Source organism: Tetrao urogallus (genome assembly GCF_951394365.1).
Source record: "Tetrao urogallus genome assembly, chromosome: 23".
NCBI lineage: Eukaryota > Metazoa > Chordata > Aves > Galliformes > Phasianidae > Tetrao > Tetrao urogallus.
Genome location: NC_136836.1, coordinates 1,372,278 through 1,389,858, shown reverse-complemented (window position 1 = coordinate 1,389,858; position 17,581 = coordinate 1,372,278). Strand labels below are relative to the sequence as shown.

The window sequence follows — 17,581 nt, the reverse complement described above, 5'->3', positions numbered from 1 at the left end:
CGGCTCAGGGGAGCTCCCTGGCTGCTCCCAGGGCAGTGCAGGGGCTCTGCTCGGTGGTCCTGCCTGCTGCTGCTCAGAGCCCAAGTGCCATCGCAAATAAATACATCAGACAGAGCCCCGTGCCCAGCTGGGAAGGAGCTGCAGGGAGCAGGACGGCTGCGGGGAGATGGGCTCTGCACCTCTAGCTATAAATCCCCAGGAGCTGTGAGTTCGACATCAGGTACAAAAAAAGTCAGTTTTCAACGGGCAACTCCTCATAAAAAATGCGAGGTGGAGAGAAGGGCTGATGAGTCCCACGGTGCCCAGCTCTGCTCCTCCGCCCCCGAGCTCGCTCCATCTCCTGGGCCTCCCCAGTCCCAAATAAATATGGAAGACCCCCAGGGGGGGCTGGTGCTGAGCCGCTCCGTGCTGGCGTGGAAGACAGGCAGTGCTGGGGGCTGGGGATGGACACCCACCCTATTCCACGTGGCCAAGCATCCAGGGGGGCAGGAGGGGCTGAGGGCTCAGGGCTCTGCGTGCTGCATCCCTGCAGCCGGGCGGTGGCGTGGGTGGGTGCGTGTGGACGGACTGCGGGTGAGCGCGGGGGCCGTCCTGCTGGGCGTCCTCAGAACTTGCCTTGCTTCAGCTTGTCGATGTGGTAAGTGAGCTTCAGGGCCGGGCCCAGCTTCAGCCCCATGTACTTCATCATCATGTCGCTGCGCAGCAGCAGCAGCGCCTTCCCATCGATCTCCTGGCGGGATGAGGAAATGCAGTGCCATCAGAGCCGGGCAACCCAGCGCCATCCCAGCCCCCACTGACAGTGGCACAAGGCCAGCCCTTCTACAGGAGCTTCAGAGCAGGGCACTCTGTAAGCCGTACATGCAACGTGCTTCTTGCCGGAAGAAGTTTGCAGTGAAGTGAATTTTAGGATTCCAAGAGGAAGAGCTCTGTGTGGTTCAGTGCTGCCGTGAGCTGAGCTCTCCGTGAACACAAAGAGCACCGGAGCTCAGGCTGGGCTGTGCCCTACCCTGCCAGCCCTGCTCTGCCCTTCCTGCCCTGCTACAGACAGACACACTCACGTGCTTCCGGAAGAGATCAGCGTGGGGTCCCAGCTGCGGGTCCGCGTCCCGGATGAACTGCATCACCTCCTCCACCGTCCAGCACGAGGGGTCGCGGCTGCTGAGCCGTGTGCCTTCGCGGTACCGCTCGGCGCCTGGGGCACAGCACAGCACGGGGCAGAGTTATGCACGCCCATGCAGCACCACTCCCCCCCAAGCACAGAGCGCTGTTGCCCACATGCATGCAGCAGCACCTGCAGTCGTGCATTCCCGTTCCCACCTGCCTGAAGCGAGAGCCTGGATGGCCAGAGCACACACTGCAGCCCCCCGATGGATCCCAGCTCTGGCACTGCCTAGCGCTCCCTCCCCCCGCCTGTGCCCATCAGTGCCCCCGCGTGCTCCTACCCGTGGAGCCGAGCCTGCCTAGCGTGGAAGTGCTGCCTTGGCTGAGGCTGCAGGGCTGGTGCAGGTGCCGGTATCCCTGCAGGCGGAACTCCCTGGAGCTTCGGCTGTGACCGGAGGCATTGACGGCGTTCAGGGCTGAGTCCATGGGGTCCATGCGAGGCTCCAGGGGCCCAGGAGGGCCGTCTCCCAGCACGAAGGTTTCACCTGGAATGCAACAGGCTGCAGTCAGTGCATGTGGCCATCCTGTCCCTCCTTGAGGGCAGCGAGCAGCATGGCCAGCTCTGGGCCCAGTGCCCCACAGCCAGAGCTGCCCCACAGCCAGACTCACACAGCGGCCACTCTGCTGACCTGCCTGCAGCCCAGCGTCCTGCCACTGCTCCCAGAGAGGAACCTGAGCACTGCAGCCCTGCACTGAGGGCAGCAGTGCAGGCTGTGGGACTGCAGGGCAGCACAGACCTGCAGGGTACCGGGCAGTGCTGCTCAGCTCTGTGCACAAAGGAGGAGCGCAGTTGTGCATTTACACATGACCCAACCCCCAGGCAGACCCAGTGCTGCATGAGCTGCCCTCTGAGAAACAATTTCGGTGTCAAAGAATCCCTGGCAAGTGCCGGCAGCGCATGGTGCCCCATGTCACAGTGAGCAGTGTCCATAAGCCAACCACACGGGGCATTCTGTGCACCAGGAGCCCCTCTGCCTGCGCTGCTGCTGCTCATGGCTGCACCCCATCAGCTGCACAGCACTGTGCCACGCCACAAACATTGCCATGAGCAGAGGTGAAGTCGTTCCTGTCACCCAAGCATCCATCTGGGCTCTGAGGCTGTCACACTGCAGCCAGGCCCTGCACCCCCATGCAGGGACAGTGGCCACGCAGGGCTGCAGTGGTGCAGCAAGAAGGGTGCAAAGCTCACCCTCAGAACGCCTCCAGTCCAACAATGAACACAGAGTCACTGTGTTGATGTGGCCACGCTCCCACACATTACAGTGGTGTGCTCAAGAAGCAGTGTGAGGCTGTATGGATCCCCAGCACAAGACAAACTCCCACTTCTCCCAAAACCAACAACTGCGGCTGCTTTGGGAGGTGCAACAAGGAGGGACAGCACACGGCTCAGCGTGGCTGCGAGGAACATGAGGGGAAGGGCAGCTCCCAGCCACGAGGCTGCACTGCACAACCAACCTGTGCCACAACCAGCCCCGTGCACAACACTACAGCAAACCTCAGAGGCAGACAGACTGAAGCAATGGGGCTGCATTAGGAGCAGTGACACAGCAACGGCACCCAGATGTGGGTTAACTGCCCCATTGTAATGCTCCTGACTGCCAGCTCTCAAGCTGGGAAGGACCTCCACTATGTTCCCACTATTTACCCTGCTGTGGGGGTTCCGTGCCCTGAGCACCGCTCTATCCCTCTCCATGCAGCTCCCATGCCAGCAGCACCTCTCCTGCACCCCTCCTGTTCCCAACTCTGTGCCTGCAGCGCTGGGAAGAGATGCTGTGCTCACCTTCCAGTGGGTGACGGTCATTCTTTGGTAACTTGGGGGAGAGAGGAGCACTGTACGGAGGGGAATCTTGGCAATAGCGCTTTGTGCCCCGGCCTGGTCCCTGCAGAGTGCCGTCTAACGAACTGCTTCTGTCTAGGGAAAGAGAACAAGCTCTGTTCAGAGCTGCTGGGAAGCAAGGCGGGCCGTGCCACAGGCACCCATGTGCCCCACCACCCCCCAGGTTGCAGCCAGCCCACACAGCACTCTGCATTTCGCTCCGTGAGTTCTAGAGACGGAAAGCGCAGGGCCAAAGCTCACCAGGGGCCGCAGTGCTTTTTGCCATCTTCACCCCAAGTGCCACCTTTGCTCAGCTCAGCCCCGTCCCATCTCTCCCTCTCACAGCCCCAGGCCATCCAGCAGTGCTCTGCAGGTTCCAGTCAGTCACCCCGTGGTGGCCAGCTGCATGGGGCTGGCACCACACAGCGGCATAAAGGACGGTGGCAGAGAGGACGGGCGCTCGCCCAGCAGGAGACGTGTTACAGTCAACAAAGGAGGGATGGGGGTGATGAGGGGATGGGCAGAGCAGGACACAACAGAAGGAAAACACCCTCAGTGCAACGGACGCCTTAACGCTACGAAGACCCTCCAGCAGCGGGGGAGATCAGGCAGGAGGACCCAGGGAACGATGGACACAGACGCTCGCTGGGCAGGCACGGAGCAGCAGGCGGCTCTGAGGGGGCTCAGCGCAGCCCCCAGCCCCCAGGATGCTGCAGTGTGGGCTGCAGGGCGCAGTGCTGTGAGCTGTGCCCCAACAGCTGTGCAGGCAGCGGGCACACATGGGGCAGAGTGGGAGCACTGTGCTGCTCCACTGACCGAGCAGAGCCGAGCAGCACCCACCAACAAACCTGCACACCACTGCAGAGCAGCACCGCTCGGTGTCTTGCTGGTTAAATGTGGCACACACTTGCAGAGACCTGCTGCTGCCTTCCCAGGCTGGGCCAGGCAGGACAGTGCCTGCTCAGAGAGAAATGAGGAGCTGAGCACCAGAGCCAATGCAGACGCTGAAGGCGCAGGGCACACTGCTGGGGCTGCAGACACAGCAATGGCAGTGACTGTGCAGGAACACAGTGGCCCTGAGCATTGCTTGAGACGAGAAGATGTGGTTACCAAGCTGCCAAGAGCAGATGCAGGCTAGGAACCAGCCCTGGCTGCTGTGCAGCAGAGCTTCCACGTAACAGTGGTGCCCACTCACAGTGGTCCTGGCATTCCTCCTGCCCTTGCTTTCACACTGACCCATGCATAGCACTGCACACCAGCCCTGCTCCTACCAGCAGCCATCAGCTCTGTTTGCTGGCAGCTCCCCTGCTCCCTGACCCACAGACACGCTCCTGCTCGGCCCCACGGCGGCACACAGGGTGGGAGGTGACACAGCAGCAGCCCTCACGTTCAGCCTGACTTCAGCACGTCCTCATCTTCACACAACCTTTACAAACGACGGAACGACCCTCGCCCTCACCAGAAACCACTGCATTTGGGCACCTCAGAGAGATATTGGAGCACCTGCTCCCTGCAGAGCTCAGTGCTGAGCTGTGCTTGCTGCTCACCCACATACCCCCAGTCCGGCACGGCACCCTGAGCTGCAGGCAGTGGCACCCTGAGCTGCAGGCAGCAGCACGGCGTCGCTGCAGAACGCACTGCCGCCTCCCGAGCGATGGGGAAAGCTGGGTACGGGACCTGGGGTCCCCCCGGTGCCACCCCCGCCCCAGCTCCTACCTGGTAGATACCTGTCGTGGTCGTACTCGTGTGAGCGCGGCGCGTGGCTGTGCTGGGAGAAAGGCTGGTTCCCAAAGAGGTTGTCACTGCGGAGGTTGTGGCACAGCTTCTCCAGGAAGCGGAGGACGTAGGTGATACTGTTTACTGCGGGCAGGTTCAGAGTGTGCTGTTCCCGATCAAACACAGCTGGAGACAGAAACAAACAGAGCCCAACACGTAAGGCCCTGTCAAGGGCAGGCGGCCGCACCACCAGCTGCTGCATCTCCGCATCGCTGCTCTGCACCAGAGCCACCAGCACGGCCCAGACGGGCTGTGAGAGTGGGGCTGTGGGATGGGGGGAGGAATGGCTGCGCTCCCATGGCCAGCTCAGCAGGGACTTGGGGGCATTAAAAACTGGGGCTTGGGGAATAGAGACTTCGTGGCACGGCTCTTCCTTCCACCGGGAGCTGCGGAGCGCCCACCCATGCTGTGCCATCCTCTCCTGGGGCCCAGCAGTGCTGGGATGGAGGTGATGCCTGCTCCCCACGGACATGCCCCTGCCCTGCACCAGCTGCTCAGCAAGGAAGAGAAGACAGAAATCTGTCTGCTCCTGGCCCGGGACAGTGCCAAGCTTCGTCTTCCAGTGAGCAGATTCTTGCCACAACATCTCCGAAGGCAAAGTGCTGCAGGCCAGTTCTCACCTGAGATGACCTCTCCCCCGTGGCCTTGTTTTAAGAAAGAGAAGACTGTTTTCTGATGGTAAGCGCAATCGATGCAGGCCTGCACTGCTTGCTGCAGGACAACAGAGGCTCGAGCTGGTCCAAAGTGGTCCGGCAGCCGCTGAATTTTCTTCTTGTCTAAGTGGGGCCCAGCGCTGCCATTCTTGTTCAAGTAAATGCAAACTGCCAAGATGAGAAACGTGTTTGCCATTAACCCACTCAAGAACGCACAGGAAAGATGCCTAACGTCCAACCCGAGGGATGCCTGGGTTTCAAAGACTGTCAAAGTGCTCCCAAAACGTGAGTGAATCCAGCACAGCCACTGCCCATGAGCTGGCAGCAGTCTTGCTTTGGGGAACCACTCTGGAGTGTTCCTGCAGGTGTTTCTGCTGCTGCTGCCACTTCTCCTGGGGCTGCTCCCCAGCTTTCAGCCCCCAGAGGCCTGCTTCAGCCAGGCAGCACGGCTGCACTATGCACAGCAAGCAAAGGGATGCAGCCCGAGCTCCAGGGGAGCGGGATGCTTCAGGTGCCTGAGAATGAGCTGCTTTTGCTCTGGGGAAACAAAGGGCCCTACTCACATCCACTGCTCAAACGCATGAGGACCGGCGCTGCGTTCCTACCCAGCTTTACCACCCAGCAACACAGAGCTCCCACTGCTCCGCTCCCTCCTGTCCCTGTGTGCCCCAACTCCCTGCCCCGAGCACAGCCTCGCTCTCAGCAGGTCTGGTTCTGCAGCCCGCTGCCCTGAGGCTGTGCAGGCCCTGCAGGGCTCTGTGTCACTGCCAAGCAGGGGGCAGCTCAGGGACTGGGAGCCCCGAGCCCATCGGACGGACCCACAGCCACCGACATCTCCGATACGGGTGGGGGCAGAGGAAAGGCTGAGCTGAGCTCACGTCTCTCTCCCGTCCTCCCTATGCAGAGCTGGGCCTCCTCTGCTCCTGCTGCCGGCGCACGCGCTCACCAAGAAGTAGCAGTGCCCTGCGGCGTCCCGATGGCTGCAGTCCCATGTGTGCAAACTTTCCAGGGATGCGGCCCGAGAGCCTTACCTGTGGGAGCCTGCATGGCAGAGCTGGGGACTGTAGCAGCGTCCTGGGGCACAGTGCTTGTGTCGGGTTCAGGGGTACTGGTGGTTGGAGAGGTGGGTGCTGGGCTCAGCAATGTCCTAGGTTTCCTCTGCAGAAAAAGAGGAGGATAGTTCTCCTTTTACCCCCGCTCTCCTCCACCACCCACGATCGCTACATGCTGCTGTGCATCCAACAACAAGGCACCACAGGACACGGCGCGGCGACGACGGGGAGCCTCGAGAATCTACGCGCTCAACACCTGTGTGCCCCACACACGAGACACGAGCCCCAGACCTGCCAGCCCTGCACCACGGGCACAGAGCCGCCCTGCGCCAGGCTGCCCTGCCAACACTGCAGCCCGAGCCGTGCTACCCCACGGCCAACAGGGCTCAGGAGCCACGGCTTCTCCATGGGGAGGCCCCAGAGGGCACGGCAGCTCCCAGCCCCGCGCTCCCCTCTGCTCTCCTACCGCTGCCGACAGACGTGCACAGACACACGCATGCAGCACTGCCTTGCACCCGCCTGCGTCAGCACCAGCTTTTACCTTACTGCCAGGCTTGGGGCCTCTCTTTCTGGGGAATTTCAAAGGCTCCACTGATTTGGAGGGCGCAGGCATGGGCTGGTGGATGAGCGCTTTGGTCGTTCGACCACGCTTCTTCCCTGCTTTGCGACGCCCTTGCCCTTGTTGATGCCCCAAAACAGTCTTTGTGCTACTGTGCATGCTAGGCTTCTCCGAGTTTACTTCGGAGGCAGGTAAAGGGCTCTTTGGAATCACAACTGAAATAAAAAGAGAGAAAGCAAATGTAATTAAATCAGGCGAGGATGAAAACAAGAGCAGCCTCCATCTTCCAACAGCGTCATTTGGGAAAATCCTGGAGCGGCCGCCGCCCCCAGCACTGCTCAGTCCTTCCTCAGCCCCTCTGCGGCTGGTGGTGCAGGACAGCCCTTCTGCTCCGACTGCTGCTGCAAGGAGACAGCAGCAACCCCTGCTGCACTGCAAGACACACATGGACACCTCTGGCACTGCACAGAGCTGGGAGCCTGGCTGTGTGCTCAACACGACTGTGCACAGGAGGAGGTGATGGGCTGCTGCCAGAGTGAGGGGAACCCTGACACAGACTTTAAACACCAAAGGGATGAGTAAAAGAAGCAGGACAGCATGAGCTGGCTCCAGTGTGCCTGACAGAGCCACTCTTCAATTGAGTGCTCTGCAGAGCAGCTGCAAAGCTTTCGCACAGGTTGAGAGCCACGGGACGAGGAGAGAGCTGCCAGGTGGTGAGCACGGTGTCAAAGAGATGGGGACAAACAGCCCTGCTCACTGAATGAGGGATGGAAGGAATGACTGCAGCCCCGGGCAGCTCCAGGGGTAGCAGGGCACCACGAGGCCCCGCTGCTGCCAGGCAAAGCAGTGAGTGGAGCAAAGCGCTCCTCCCCACCGACACACAGCAGGGCCCTGCAGTGCCACACAGCAGGAGGAGCTCAGAGGGCATCAGTGCAGCCCGCAGGAGATGGGGAGAGACACAGCTGTGGAGAACAGCGAGGTGAGCATGCTGGATGTCACAGCAGAAGCATCCACACAACGCTCCTGTTAGTGGGCTGCAAAGCCCTGCAGAGCACAGCTCTGTGGCTGCTCCTTTGGGCACAGCACAGGTAGAAGCCCTCTGCTCAGAGCTGATGTTTGAGGGGTCCCACTGCACCGCTCTGGCTGAGCACACAGCTGAAGGGACTTCTCACGTGTCACTGAACGGCAGAACCAACGGCACAGGGTGAAGTGCCACGAGTGGCTCAACACACGGGATGGCTGCACAGCACAACAGCAGGATTCACCCCAGCACCCTGGGGTGCACAGCAACAAGGCAGGTGAGATGAGAGACCAGCTGGGCACCAGGCACGGAGCACTGTGCCGAGTGGGGACGTCCAAACGCCTGTCACCAGTGCAGGCATTCTGCTGAGCACGCAGATCTGCCTAACTCCAAAACCCAGCTCTCCATTTCTTCTGGATACAGGAGAGAAATTAAGTGTTCCACACCCACCAGGCAGCACCGTGACATCACAGAATCACAGCTCGGTTAGCTTGCAAGGGACCCCGCAGCCCCCTGGGCTGGCAGAGCACTGCTCCCAGACAGAGCCCTGGGGACAGCACTCAGCACCACGCGCACACAGGTGGTGAGCAAAGAGATGGGGACAAACAGCCCTGCTCACAGAATGAGGGATGAAAGGAATGACTGCAGCCCCGGGCAGCACCAGGGGTAGCAGGGCACCAGGAGGTCGACCACCCGCCCAACCCTGCCCACCGAGCCAACCACCTTCCATAGGAAATCAAGGGTGAGCTGAGCCACGTGTCCTTTTTGTCACAACACAAAGGCAAAGTGTTTGGGTACGGGACAAGGCAGTGCCAAGCGGGCGTCCCCACAGCTGCCCGTCAGCCTCCCCCTCCCCAAAAACTCCTGCAGCCCCCTTGAACACCTCCTGCTGCCAGCAGCACCCATCTCTGCATCCCCTTCCCCTGCCAGCTCCTCTCCTGCTCCCAGCAAACTCGCCATGTGTTTTGCTGTTATTTGCTCTGCAGAGTGCATCCTTCTCAGTGTGTGAGCAGCACTGGTTTGCAGCAGCCTGCAGCCGGCTGTGCTTGCAGCCCTGCAAGGAGCTCTCAGTGCTGGCAGCCCCAGCTTGTGCTGCTCAGGAGCTCACAGCACCTGGGCCCGGCCCTGCAGCTGCCAGCAGCAGCCAGCAGCCCAGCTCCAACCCAACCCACGAGCACTGAGCCCACTGGGGCACACGGTTCCAATGCAAGGGATAAGAAAACACTGCGCCTGCCTGCAGTCACCTTCACAGCAGGTCTCCCCCACACTGCACCCCATGGCCCCCCACCCCAAGCACACTGCAGTGTCATCCCCACTCACTCTGACCCCCCAGGTCAAACCAAAACACTCCCGTGGTGCTCAGGCCACTCTGGGGCATTCCTGCAGTTTCTCTCATTCTGCTCTTGTCTGAAGTGCATTTTGAGCCTTGGCTTCCTGGTTAAACATTAGCTGGGCATCTCTGATATCTCAGAGCACAAGAAGCCAGCAGAGCGGTGGGTGGGTGTGCTTTGTTCCATCTTTTGTTCTTTTTAAAGCCGTTCAGAAGTTATAAAAATACCAGGATCAGGAGGAGAACTGTGACACGCTGCTCTGCGCAGTGAGCAGGGCTGGATGCTCAGCACTAAGCACCAAGGAGGACACGTGCTGCAGCAGCACTTCCCTGAGTGCCACAGCTGGGCTCAGGAGGCTGCCTGGGCTCCAAAGCACTTTTCTCCCCCTTCCAAGACACGGGGTGCAAACAGAACACAGCTTTGGATGCTCTGCGGATGGAGCAAATGCAGGCTGACCTCCAAAGCACCTGGAAGCACTGCAGCCAGCACTGCACACCTGGGCTGCATGACTTGCTTCTTCAGCAGCATCAGTTTGAACTGCAGGAGAGAATCGAGCAGCCAGGACTCTGTCTTCTACACCATGGTGTTAGGGAGGGAGCAGCACTCCCAGCCCAGTCAGCACTGCAACTCTGCAGGTTACGAGAAAACTTCAAGGTAGACCACAGAAGAAAAGTGCAGCTATGATGCTGACGTGACACCAGCTCCCAAACAGGGGTTCTGCTGCACACACTGAGCCACGGACCTGCAACTCTGTGGGGCCACTGCTCCCAGCACTGAGAGCAGCGCTCGCCTGCGTTCCCAGCGAGCATCTCTGCAGGAGGGAGAGAAACCAAGCAGCAGCAACCAGAAGAAGTGCTGCATCACGTTAAGTGGAAAGCCTGGTGCCTGAGCATCAGCTTCACCTGCAGACACTGAGCACTTAACAAACACATCCCAGGGCAGCGACGGTGCTGAGAGATGGAGGCTGCCCTGAGCGCTGTGCCCATGCCAGCGCGCTGTGCTACACCACTGCCCACCATCAGAGTGCTGCAGCAGGGGGAGCACACTGCAGGGAAGGCTGCAGCACCTCCCTGCCCCTCAGCAGCAACGTGCTCCATGTGCACAAGCAGAGCTAGGGGTGCCATTCCAGCAGCAGCATTTCTTCTCTGCGAGGCTGAGCTCTGGTAAAGGGAGGTTTTCTCCACACCCACCCCTGCCAGGACGCTGCCCAGAACTGACAGCCGTTAACCCACCCTCATCTCTTCGTTCTTATCACAGCCACTGTTTCCCTCTCCATTCTGCTGTGCCCTGAGCCATACATCTCACTCATTGTCGCCCTCTCCAGATGTGACTTTTAAGGAGGTGAGCCACGACCCTCCTTCTTTAGATTGACCCTCAGAATCGACTTTCTGCTCTGTTCATAATGGAGAGGGGCTCTCTGGATTCTCTCTCCACTGCTGCCCACGACCCCGGAGCAGCTTGCTTCTCCACCCCAATTAAGAGCAATGAAAGCTGGAGCTGCTCAGACTCCCTGAGGAAAGGCGAGTTCAGCAACAGCAGAGCACACACAAAGGCCTTTTCAGGAGCATCACACAGCTTTCACGCTTCGCTCCTGCTCATGCCTGTGCTTTTTCCATGTTCACAGAGGAGACCACGGCACGAAGCACGCCAGGAAACCACCAGGAGTGCAAACAGGAGCAGCCCTACGGCATAAAATCAGTAATGCTCACGGTTCCCTTATCGTATCCTCAAGTGCAAGAGTGCTGGGCAGTGAGGCAGCCTTACCTTTTGTTCCAGGGGGCTGCAGATTATCTCCAGTCAGCGAGCACCAGCCTACGGGAAAGATGTCCCGGGAATCATATCGGCACCAGTAATCGAAGGCACCTCTCCAGCCATCAAATGTTATGAGGACCTCAGAACCTCTCACCTCCCCAATGGTGGCCGGGCAGATGAAGTGAGGGTTCTTCCTGTCCACCGCCTCCAGCTTCATACCTGTCTTGAAGAAGTTTTGGGATGGAGATGGTGGTTCCTATGAGAAAAGGAAAATGAGCTCAGAGAGCGGCGGTGCCCAGCTGGAGCAGGGCTGCCCCTCCATCGCCACTCACCTCCACGAGCAGATGGAGCAGATGGGGTGGCTGTGAGCCCTGTGAGCTGCCTAGCTCGCATCCCCGGGCTGCTGGGCACAGCCCACACGGTGCTGTGTAAGCACTGAGCCCTACCCTGAGCCAGCAGCAGCAGCACGGAGCTGCCAGCGGGAGCAGCACATGGCAATGCTGGTAGTGCGCTTGTCCCCCATGCAGGAGGGGGATGTGCTCCCAAACAGCCAAGTACCTTGTGAAAAATCCGGATGGGAGCCATCTCTGCTCCATTCAGAGTCTTCAGGAGGAACATGGGCCAGGAGGAGGCGTTCAGCCGGAAGCCTGCGGGCAGAGAGCAGAGATGGGCACTGAGACTGAGACCCCAAACTGCAGCCACAGACAGCTGCTCTGACAGAGAGGGGAGAAATCAGTGAGAAGGAAACTGCAAATCCCTGAGATCTGAGTGAGTGAGTGAGTGCACAACGGCTGTGCCTGCTGCTCAGCACTGCTCCTCCTGCACCCCTCACTGCTGGAGCACCCCAGGAAGGCTGAGGGCACTCAGTCCAGAACTCTGAACTCAGTCCAGAGCTGCCAGAGCCCGAAGTGCTCTGTTGTTTGAAAGGCACACACACACACACACACATAAACACGTACACACACACACATAAACACGTACACACACACACATAAACACATACACAAAGAAATAATTAAAAGAAAAGGAAATTCAGATCAAAGAGAAAGCAGAAATGGATCATGAGAAGCACAGCAGGATCTGGCACAAAGGAGCCCCTGCACACAGGGTCCCCCTGAAGTCAACACAGATCTGCAGTGTGTGCACAACAGCCTCCTGATGCCATGCAGCCCATTGCTGCTTAGCACACTCCTCCTGGCACAACCCACAGACCCTCTTGCCACCCCCGTGGGACCCACAGCAGCTGCCACAAACCTCAGGGACAAACCAATGGGATCTCTTACACCAAGTGTGCAGGGAAAGGGAGCAGCAGTGTGTGCACACAGTGCTACATGGGGTGCAGGAATGCCACGGCATGAGCTGCAGGCTCACACACCCTGCAGGCAGGAAGAACAGTGCTCTGCTGAGTGCTTTCGCCAGGCACAAGAGCATCACTCCTGTTGGGAGCAGCGGGGGGCACAGCACAGAGCTGGACACAGCACTGACCTCCTTTGGCACAGTCAGAAATGACTTTTGCTCTGCAGCTCGATTACTTCTTTTGCCATCTGCTGGCAAAACTCAAAGCAGGCAGAGCAGGAACTGAGCAGGAGCAGGGCTGGCTGTGCTGGAGCTCTGAGCTCCACCTGGGCCAGGGCTGCAAGCACACAACAGCACATGAGGAGGCAACACAGAGCACGGCAGCTTTAAGGCTCACAGCAGGCTCCAGCCGTAGCAAACGCAAAGAGGAAGGTGTGATGTGAGCATCCTGCATCCCACACTGCATGGCAGGTGGGCCAGATGTGCACCTGGGGCCACTGTGCTTCCAGCACAGCTCACAAACGATGCTCCAGGGAAAGCAGAAACCCAAACCCCTCTAACTCAAGGTTTTCCACTGAAGGTTTCTTCCATCGCTATAGATGGGCTTGATTTTATTTGGGGGCCCTGAGAGGGTTTTAAGGAGATACTGCAACAGCGACTGGCAGCAGAATGCAAAAGAATCACAGAATGGCCTGGGTTGAAAGGACCTCAAAGATCATCTAGTTTCAACCCCCCTGCTGTGTGCAGGCTCACCAAACTCCAGACCAGACTAGACCACGGTTAAAAGCATGTTAATCTTTGTGCTTCGTTAGAAAGATGGGAAATCAGCCCGTTGTTGGGCCAGCATCAGAAAACGTGTGTAAGGGGAGATGGGGCTGGAAGCAGAGAGCAGCTACTCCGGTTGTTCATCAAGCTGCAGATGAGTACAATGAGTACCAAGAGATGGAATATTGCAAGCATCCCTTCATTCTATGCAGCACTTGAATCACTGGAAGCACTTCCAGCCATCGTTCCCCCATCAGACAGACCCCAGCCAACCTTCTATAGCTGCTGAGCCCCCTGGGCACAAAAATGAAAGTGGAAATGCTCCTGCAGTGAGTGGCAGGGCCAGCAGTGATGGCGTGGGTGCCTGAGCCCTAACAGCTCTCCTGGCTGTGCTGTGCATGAGGATTTCAAGCTCCCTGGCACAGCATCTCTATGGACGCCAGTGCAGAGCTCTGCTTGGAGGGGAAGCACAGGGGACGTGCAGTGGGCACAGCAAGGCTCTGCAGCCAGGCTGTGGCACTGCCACCAACACAGCCCAAGGAGGGAGAACCTGGACTTGTCTTGGTTGTGTACAGGCAACGCCCAGGCAAGGCCATCAAAGCTGCTCTACCTCCAGCACTGCCAGGCTCTGCAGTTCCTTTCCTTCTGTGCCTTCCAGGAGATGTAAGCAGCCCTGGGACCTTTCCAAACAAACAGCTGAGAACACAATTCTCCTCTGAGGCACAGAGGGAGACCTTCAGGAGTGCAGCCTGCACGTGCTGAGCCTGCGCTTGAGCTGCGAGAGTGCAGGCTGCTCATTTGTGCACCAACAGCTCCTGCATCTCCAACCCAAAGCACCTCCACAGTGTGTGCAGGACTCAGAGCTGTGGCACCCCTGGCCAACAGCTCAGCGAGCTGCAGGGGATGGCACTGCTGTGACAGTGCTGGGCTCCATCCCAGGGACAGAAACGTGAGAAAACTGATCCTGCTTCTCCCCAGGGACGACGCGGGTGCTCAATGCAGCTCAGCTCACCCAGAGGAGGCTGCAGCATCCCTCCGTTCTTCTCACAGTTCCCGATGGGTTGGATCTCGGCCGAGTCCACCAGCCGCCAGAAGTCGTTCTTGTTGTCGCTGCCGTCGAGGCGCAGGCGGAGGCGGGCGCCCGTCAGCCCCACCACCGTGGCAATGCACGTGGACGTGGTGTTCCGTGGGTCCTGGGCTTCCAGTTTCATGTTGATCTTGAACTCGTTGGCAGGAGGAGTGTAGGACTGCCGAGGGAAAGAGGGGACCGTTAGAGCCAGCACATCCAGCGCTGCGAGCACCGCACAGCTCCCCGCCATCCGGCCCTTTGGTGCTGTGCTCGCATTTGCAGCATCTAACCCTGTATGTTCGACTGCTTCAGCACATGCTGATTTCTGTTAAGCCTCTGAGACCCCGAAGCATCCCCCTGTGCCAAAAGGGTGACCACCCCCAGCACAGCACTCCCGGGCTGCAGACCACCTCCCTCAGGTTTCCTGTTCTCACTCAGCCCCTCACCTGCTTGAAGCAATGGGCGGGCGCTGGGACAGCACATGTTTCCTTCAGGTATTTCTCCCAGGTAAAGTGACCTGAGGGGAGAAAACAGAGTTCAAACAGGAGCCAACAAGAGAGAAGGCAGTGCGGGCAGTTCTGTGCTCTTGGCACAGGAGCTGCTCGCAGGCAGTGCCCTCTCACTGTGGCCCTCTGGCATTTATGGCCACACAAAACTAACTGCTGCAGCGATGGGGAGAACAGAGCTCAGCAATGCCCAGTGGCCTTCAAAACAGCTGCCCTGGCCCAGCACGGATGGGATTGCATGGAGCCCTCCCAACAGCTGTCCCTTAAGAGCTGTTTGTCAGGCACTGCTCAGCGCGATCCAGCACGGTGCAGTGTCAGTTTCAGAGGCAGCCATGTGCCTCCACAAATGGCATTTGACACTCAGTAGAGCAGGGATTGATCCTGGAGCACTTCTAAGCAGACCAAGTACGATATGGATGGGCAGTGCTCACAGGCAGAGCGTCAGCTTTGTGCTCTGACGTCTTCACCTTCACAAATATTTCCCACAAGCAAAGCACTCTGGGCACCCAAAGGTCAAACTGCAGCAGCTGTGAGCAGTGCAGCTCTGCATCTCATGCCCATGCTCTTGTCCTGCTGCATTTAAAGTCAGCCTGAAGCTCAGAATGCAAATGGAGCTTCTCCTGCTTTGGGCTCCACTGATACATTTCAGCCCCTGAGGGGGCATCAACCTCCTGAAATGATGCTCTAAGGAATAAAAGGAAGGGAAAGGAAGGGATGTGAGCTCTTACCTTGGTACTGGGAGGGGGATTCTGGCGGGCGGCCGTACTTGTGCTTCTTACCATCCTTCCAGTCTATGGCTATGACAAGAAACAAAGCACTTGTTTCAGTGAGGGTCACAGCTATCCCTGCCTCCCATATGCAGTGACAACCCTGGTAAGAGCAGCACTGCACTGGGGTACAGCTCACTACAGAATAAGCACTGTTGCTGTTGGCAAATCCGTCTTCACGTGTCCAAAAGATGACTGTTTTTAAAAGGAAAAGGAGAACCTACTCCTGCTGCCCTCACACTGCAGCCAGCCTTGCAGCCAGCCCCATCCTGCTCTCCTGCAGCTCATACTTCATTAAAGGACAAGCAGCTGGGAAGAGGGTAACACCACTGTAAGAGAAGCCAAGGAGATGCTAGAGAAAAATAAAGGAAGGAGATAAACTGAGAGTAGCAATCTCCTGCCACGAGCCCCATGTGCATGCACAGCTGTGAACAAAGGGCTGTGGAGGATGCGCCCTGCTCTGCTGCTCCCTTCCCCCATGCTCCAAGAGCTGAGATGAGCTCCCTGCCGGCCACACACACTGTGGTCTGCAGGAGGGGTTGTGCACCATCCTGTGACCCAGCACCAGCCAGGGCACCTTGGCAGTGGCCATGTCCATGCACACTCCTGCTCCGCTCTGCTCTGCTCCTAGTGGGGCACTGCCAACACGTTCCCTGTGCCCCCCCAGCCGTGGCTCTGCTCAGCCCTGTGCAGCACTGCTCACCTTTCTGAGGCCCTGGTTTCCGCATTCTATCACCGCTGCCGTCTTTATCGAGGGAGCGACTCGCCTTTACGTAACTGAAGACGCCTAGGACAAAAGAAAGAGCCATGAGAAAACCCCCCAGCTGCAGAGCATGTGAACATCTGCAATGCTGACTGATGGCACCACTGGGAGAACAGCGATGTTTTCACCCCACGTTGCACAAACGCCTCCTGATGAACACAGATCCATCGCCTTGGCCCCAGAACCAGCAGCCCTTCTCCCCACGGGGACAGCAGGCACAAGAGGAGCAGCTCAGTGCTCTGCTCCATAGGGTACAGCTTTAGTGTGGCCCTGATGCAGCTGGAGAGGAAGGCAGAGCCCCACTTCCCACAGCAGTGCAGCCAAAGGGCCCCCAGCGAGCAATGCCTGGGTGCTTTGTGACTGGAATAAGACCACAGGGAAAAGGCAACAACAGCTGTCTGTAGCTCTGACTCAGAAGGTATGTGGCAGTCCTTCACTGCTCACCTCCTAAGCGGAGTGGCTGCACTTAAGAGAAGGGCAAAGCTTCTCTTCCTTTCCGTACCCAAAAGCCATCCACAACGTAGGTGTGTACATGTACAATGCTTTTTTTCCTGACTTTCTCCATCTGCTTCCTCCCAAAGGCAGTGATCACAGCACGGCAGGGCACTCCCCAGCCCCAGTGTCACCCAGCAGCAAGGACAGACCAAGGACAGACCCACTGCGATGGGATCTGCCCTAAAAACTCCAAAGGCCCCAACCTGCTGCAATGGGATGCTGCCCCATCCAACCACTGCTGTTGTGGCACACTGAGTGCCCCATCCACAGCTCCAAAAAACCCCTCCTACTGAGACCCCTGTGCTGTCAGCAGCTCTCCACCCCCCAGCCTCTACCAGAAGCAAAGTCGGGACGGATGCCGCAGCGCATCTAAACCTGGAAGCACAGAGACAAAATGAGAGCGTCTGCATTTAATTGCAGAGAAGCTACGTTACCAGCTGCATTATTTATGTTCATATTTAATTCATTGGAAACACCCCAAGTTTAAATTTAAAGCCTGCTGCAACAAATGTTCCCCCTGGCACAGCAGCGCAGAGCGCGGCGCGCTGTAAGCCCAGCTCAGAGCGCACAGGGCCACGCTTGGCACACAGCTGAGATGGGCACAACCACATCAACGGAGCTGAAACAGACGAGGTCAGCTTTCATACAGCGAAACTATCACACAAAGAAGGATTTAAAAGATGAGTCTGATTAGTAGTAAAAAGGACAGAGCTCAGGAGAAACATAAAAATAAGGGACAGCACGAAGGGAGCGCAGCCCAGCCCAGCCCAGCGCAGCCCCTCTCCTCGCTGCCCCTCCG

General features: G+C 58.5%; 1 protein-coding gene across 2 annotated transcripts; it reads right to left on the bottom strand.

The window, feature by feature from the left end:
• Positions 1 to 604: 604 nt before the first annotated feature.
• Positions 605 to 16,252, bottom strand: SCMH1 (Scm polycomb group protein homolog 1; the record flags this gene model as incomplete). Of its 2 annotated transcripts, XM_079546109.1 has the most annotated exons (14): positions 605 to 730; positions 1,059 to 1,192; positions 1,443 to 1,646; positions 2,942 to 3,073; positions 4,694 to 4,879; positions 5,374 to 5,574; positions 6,438 to 6,564; positions 7,000 to 7,232; positions 11,134 to 11,377; positions 11,680 to 11,768; positions 14,195 to 14,429; positions 14,698 to 14,768; positions 15,486 to 15,554; positions 16,228 to 16,252. In XM_079546109.1, 14 exons carry the CDS (start codon positions 16,250 to 16,252, stop codon positions 605 to 607), a joined length of 2,076 nt encoding a protein of 691 aa, XP_079402235.1. The 2 variants fall into 2 exon arrangements, with proteins under 2 accessions (XP_079402235.1, XP_079402236.1); XM_079546110.1 differs by lacking the exon at positions 15,486 to 15,554.
• Positions 16,253 to 17,581: the final 1,329 nt, after the last annotated feature.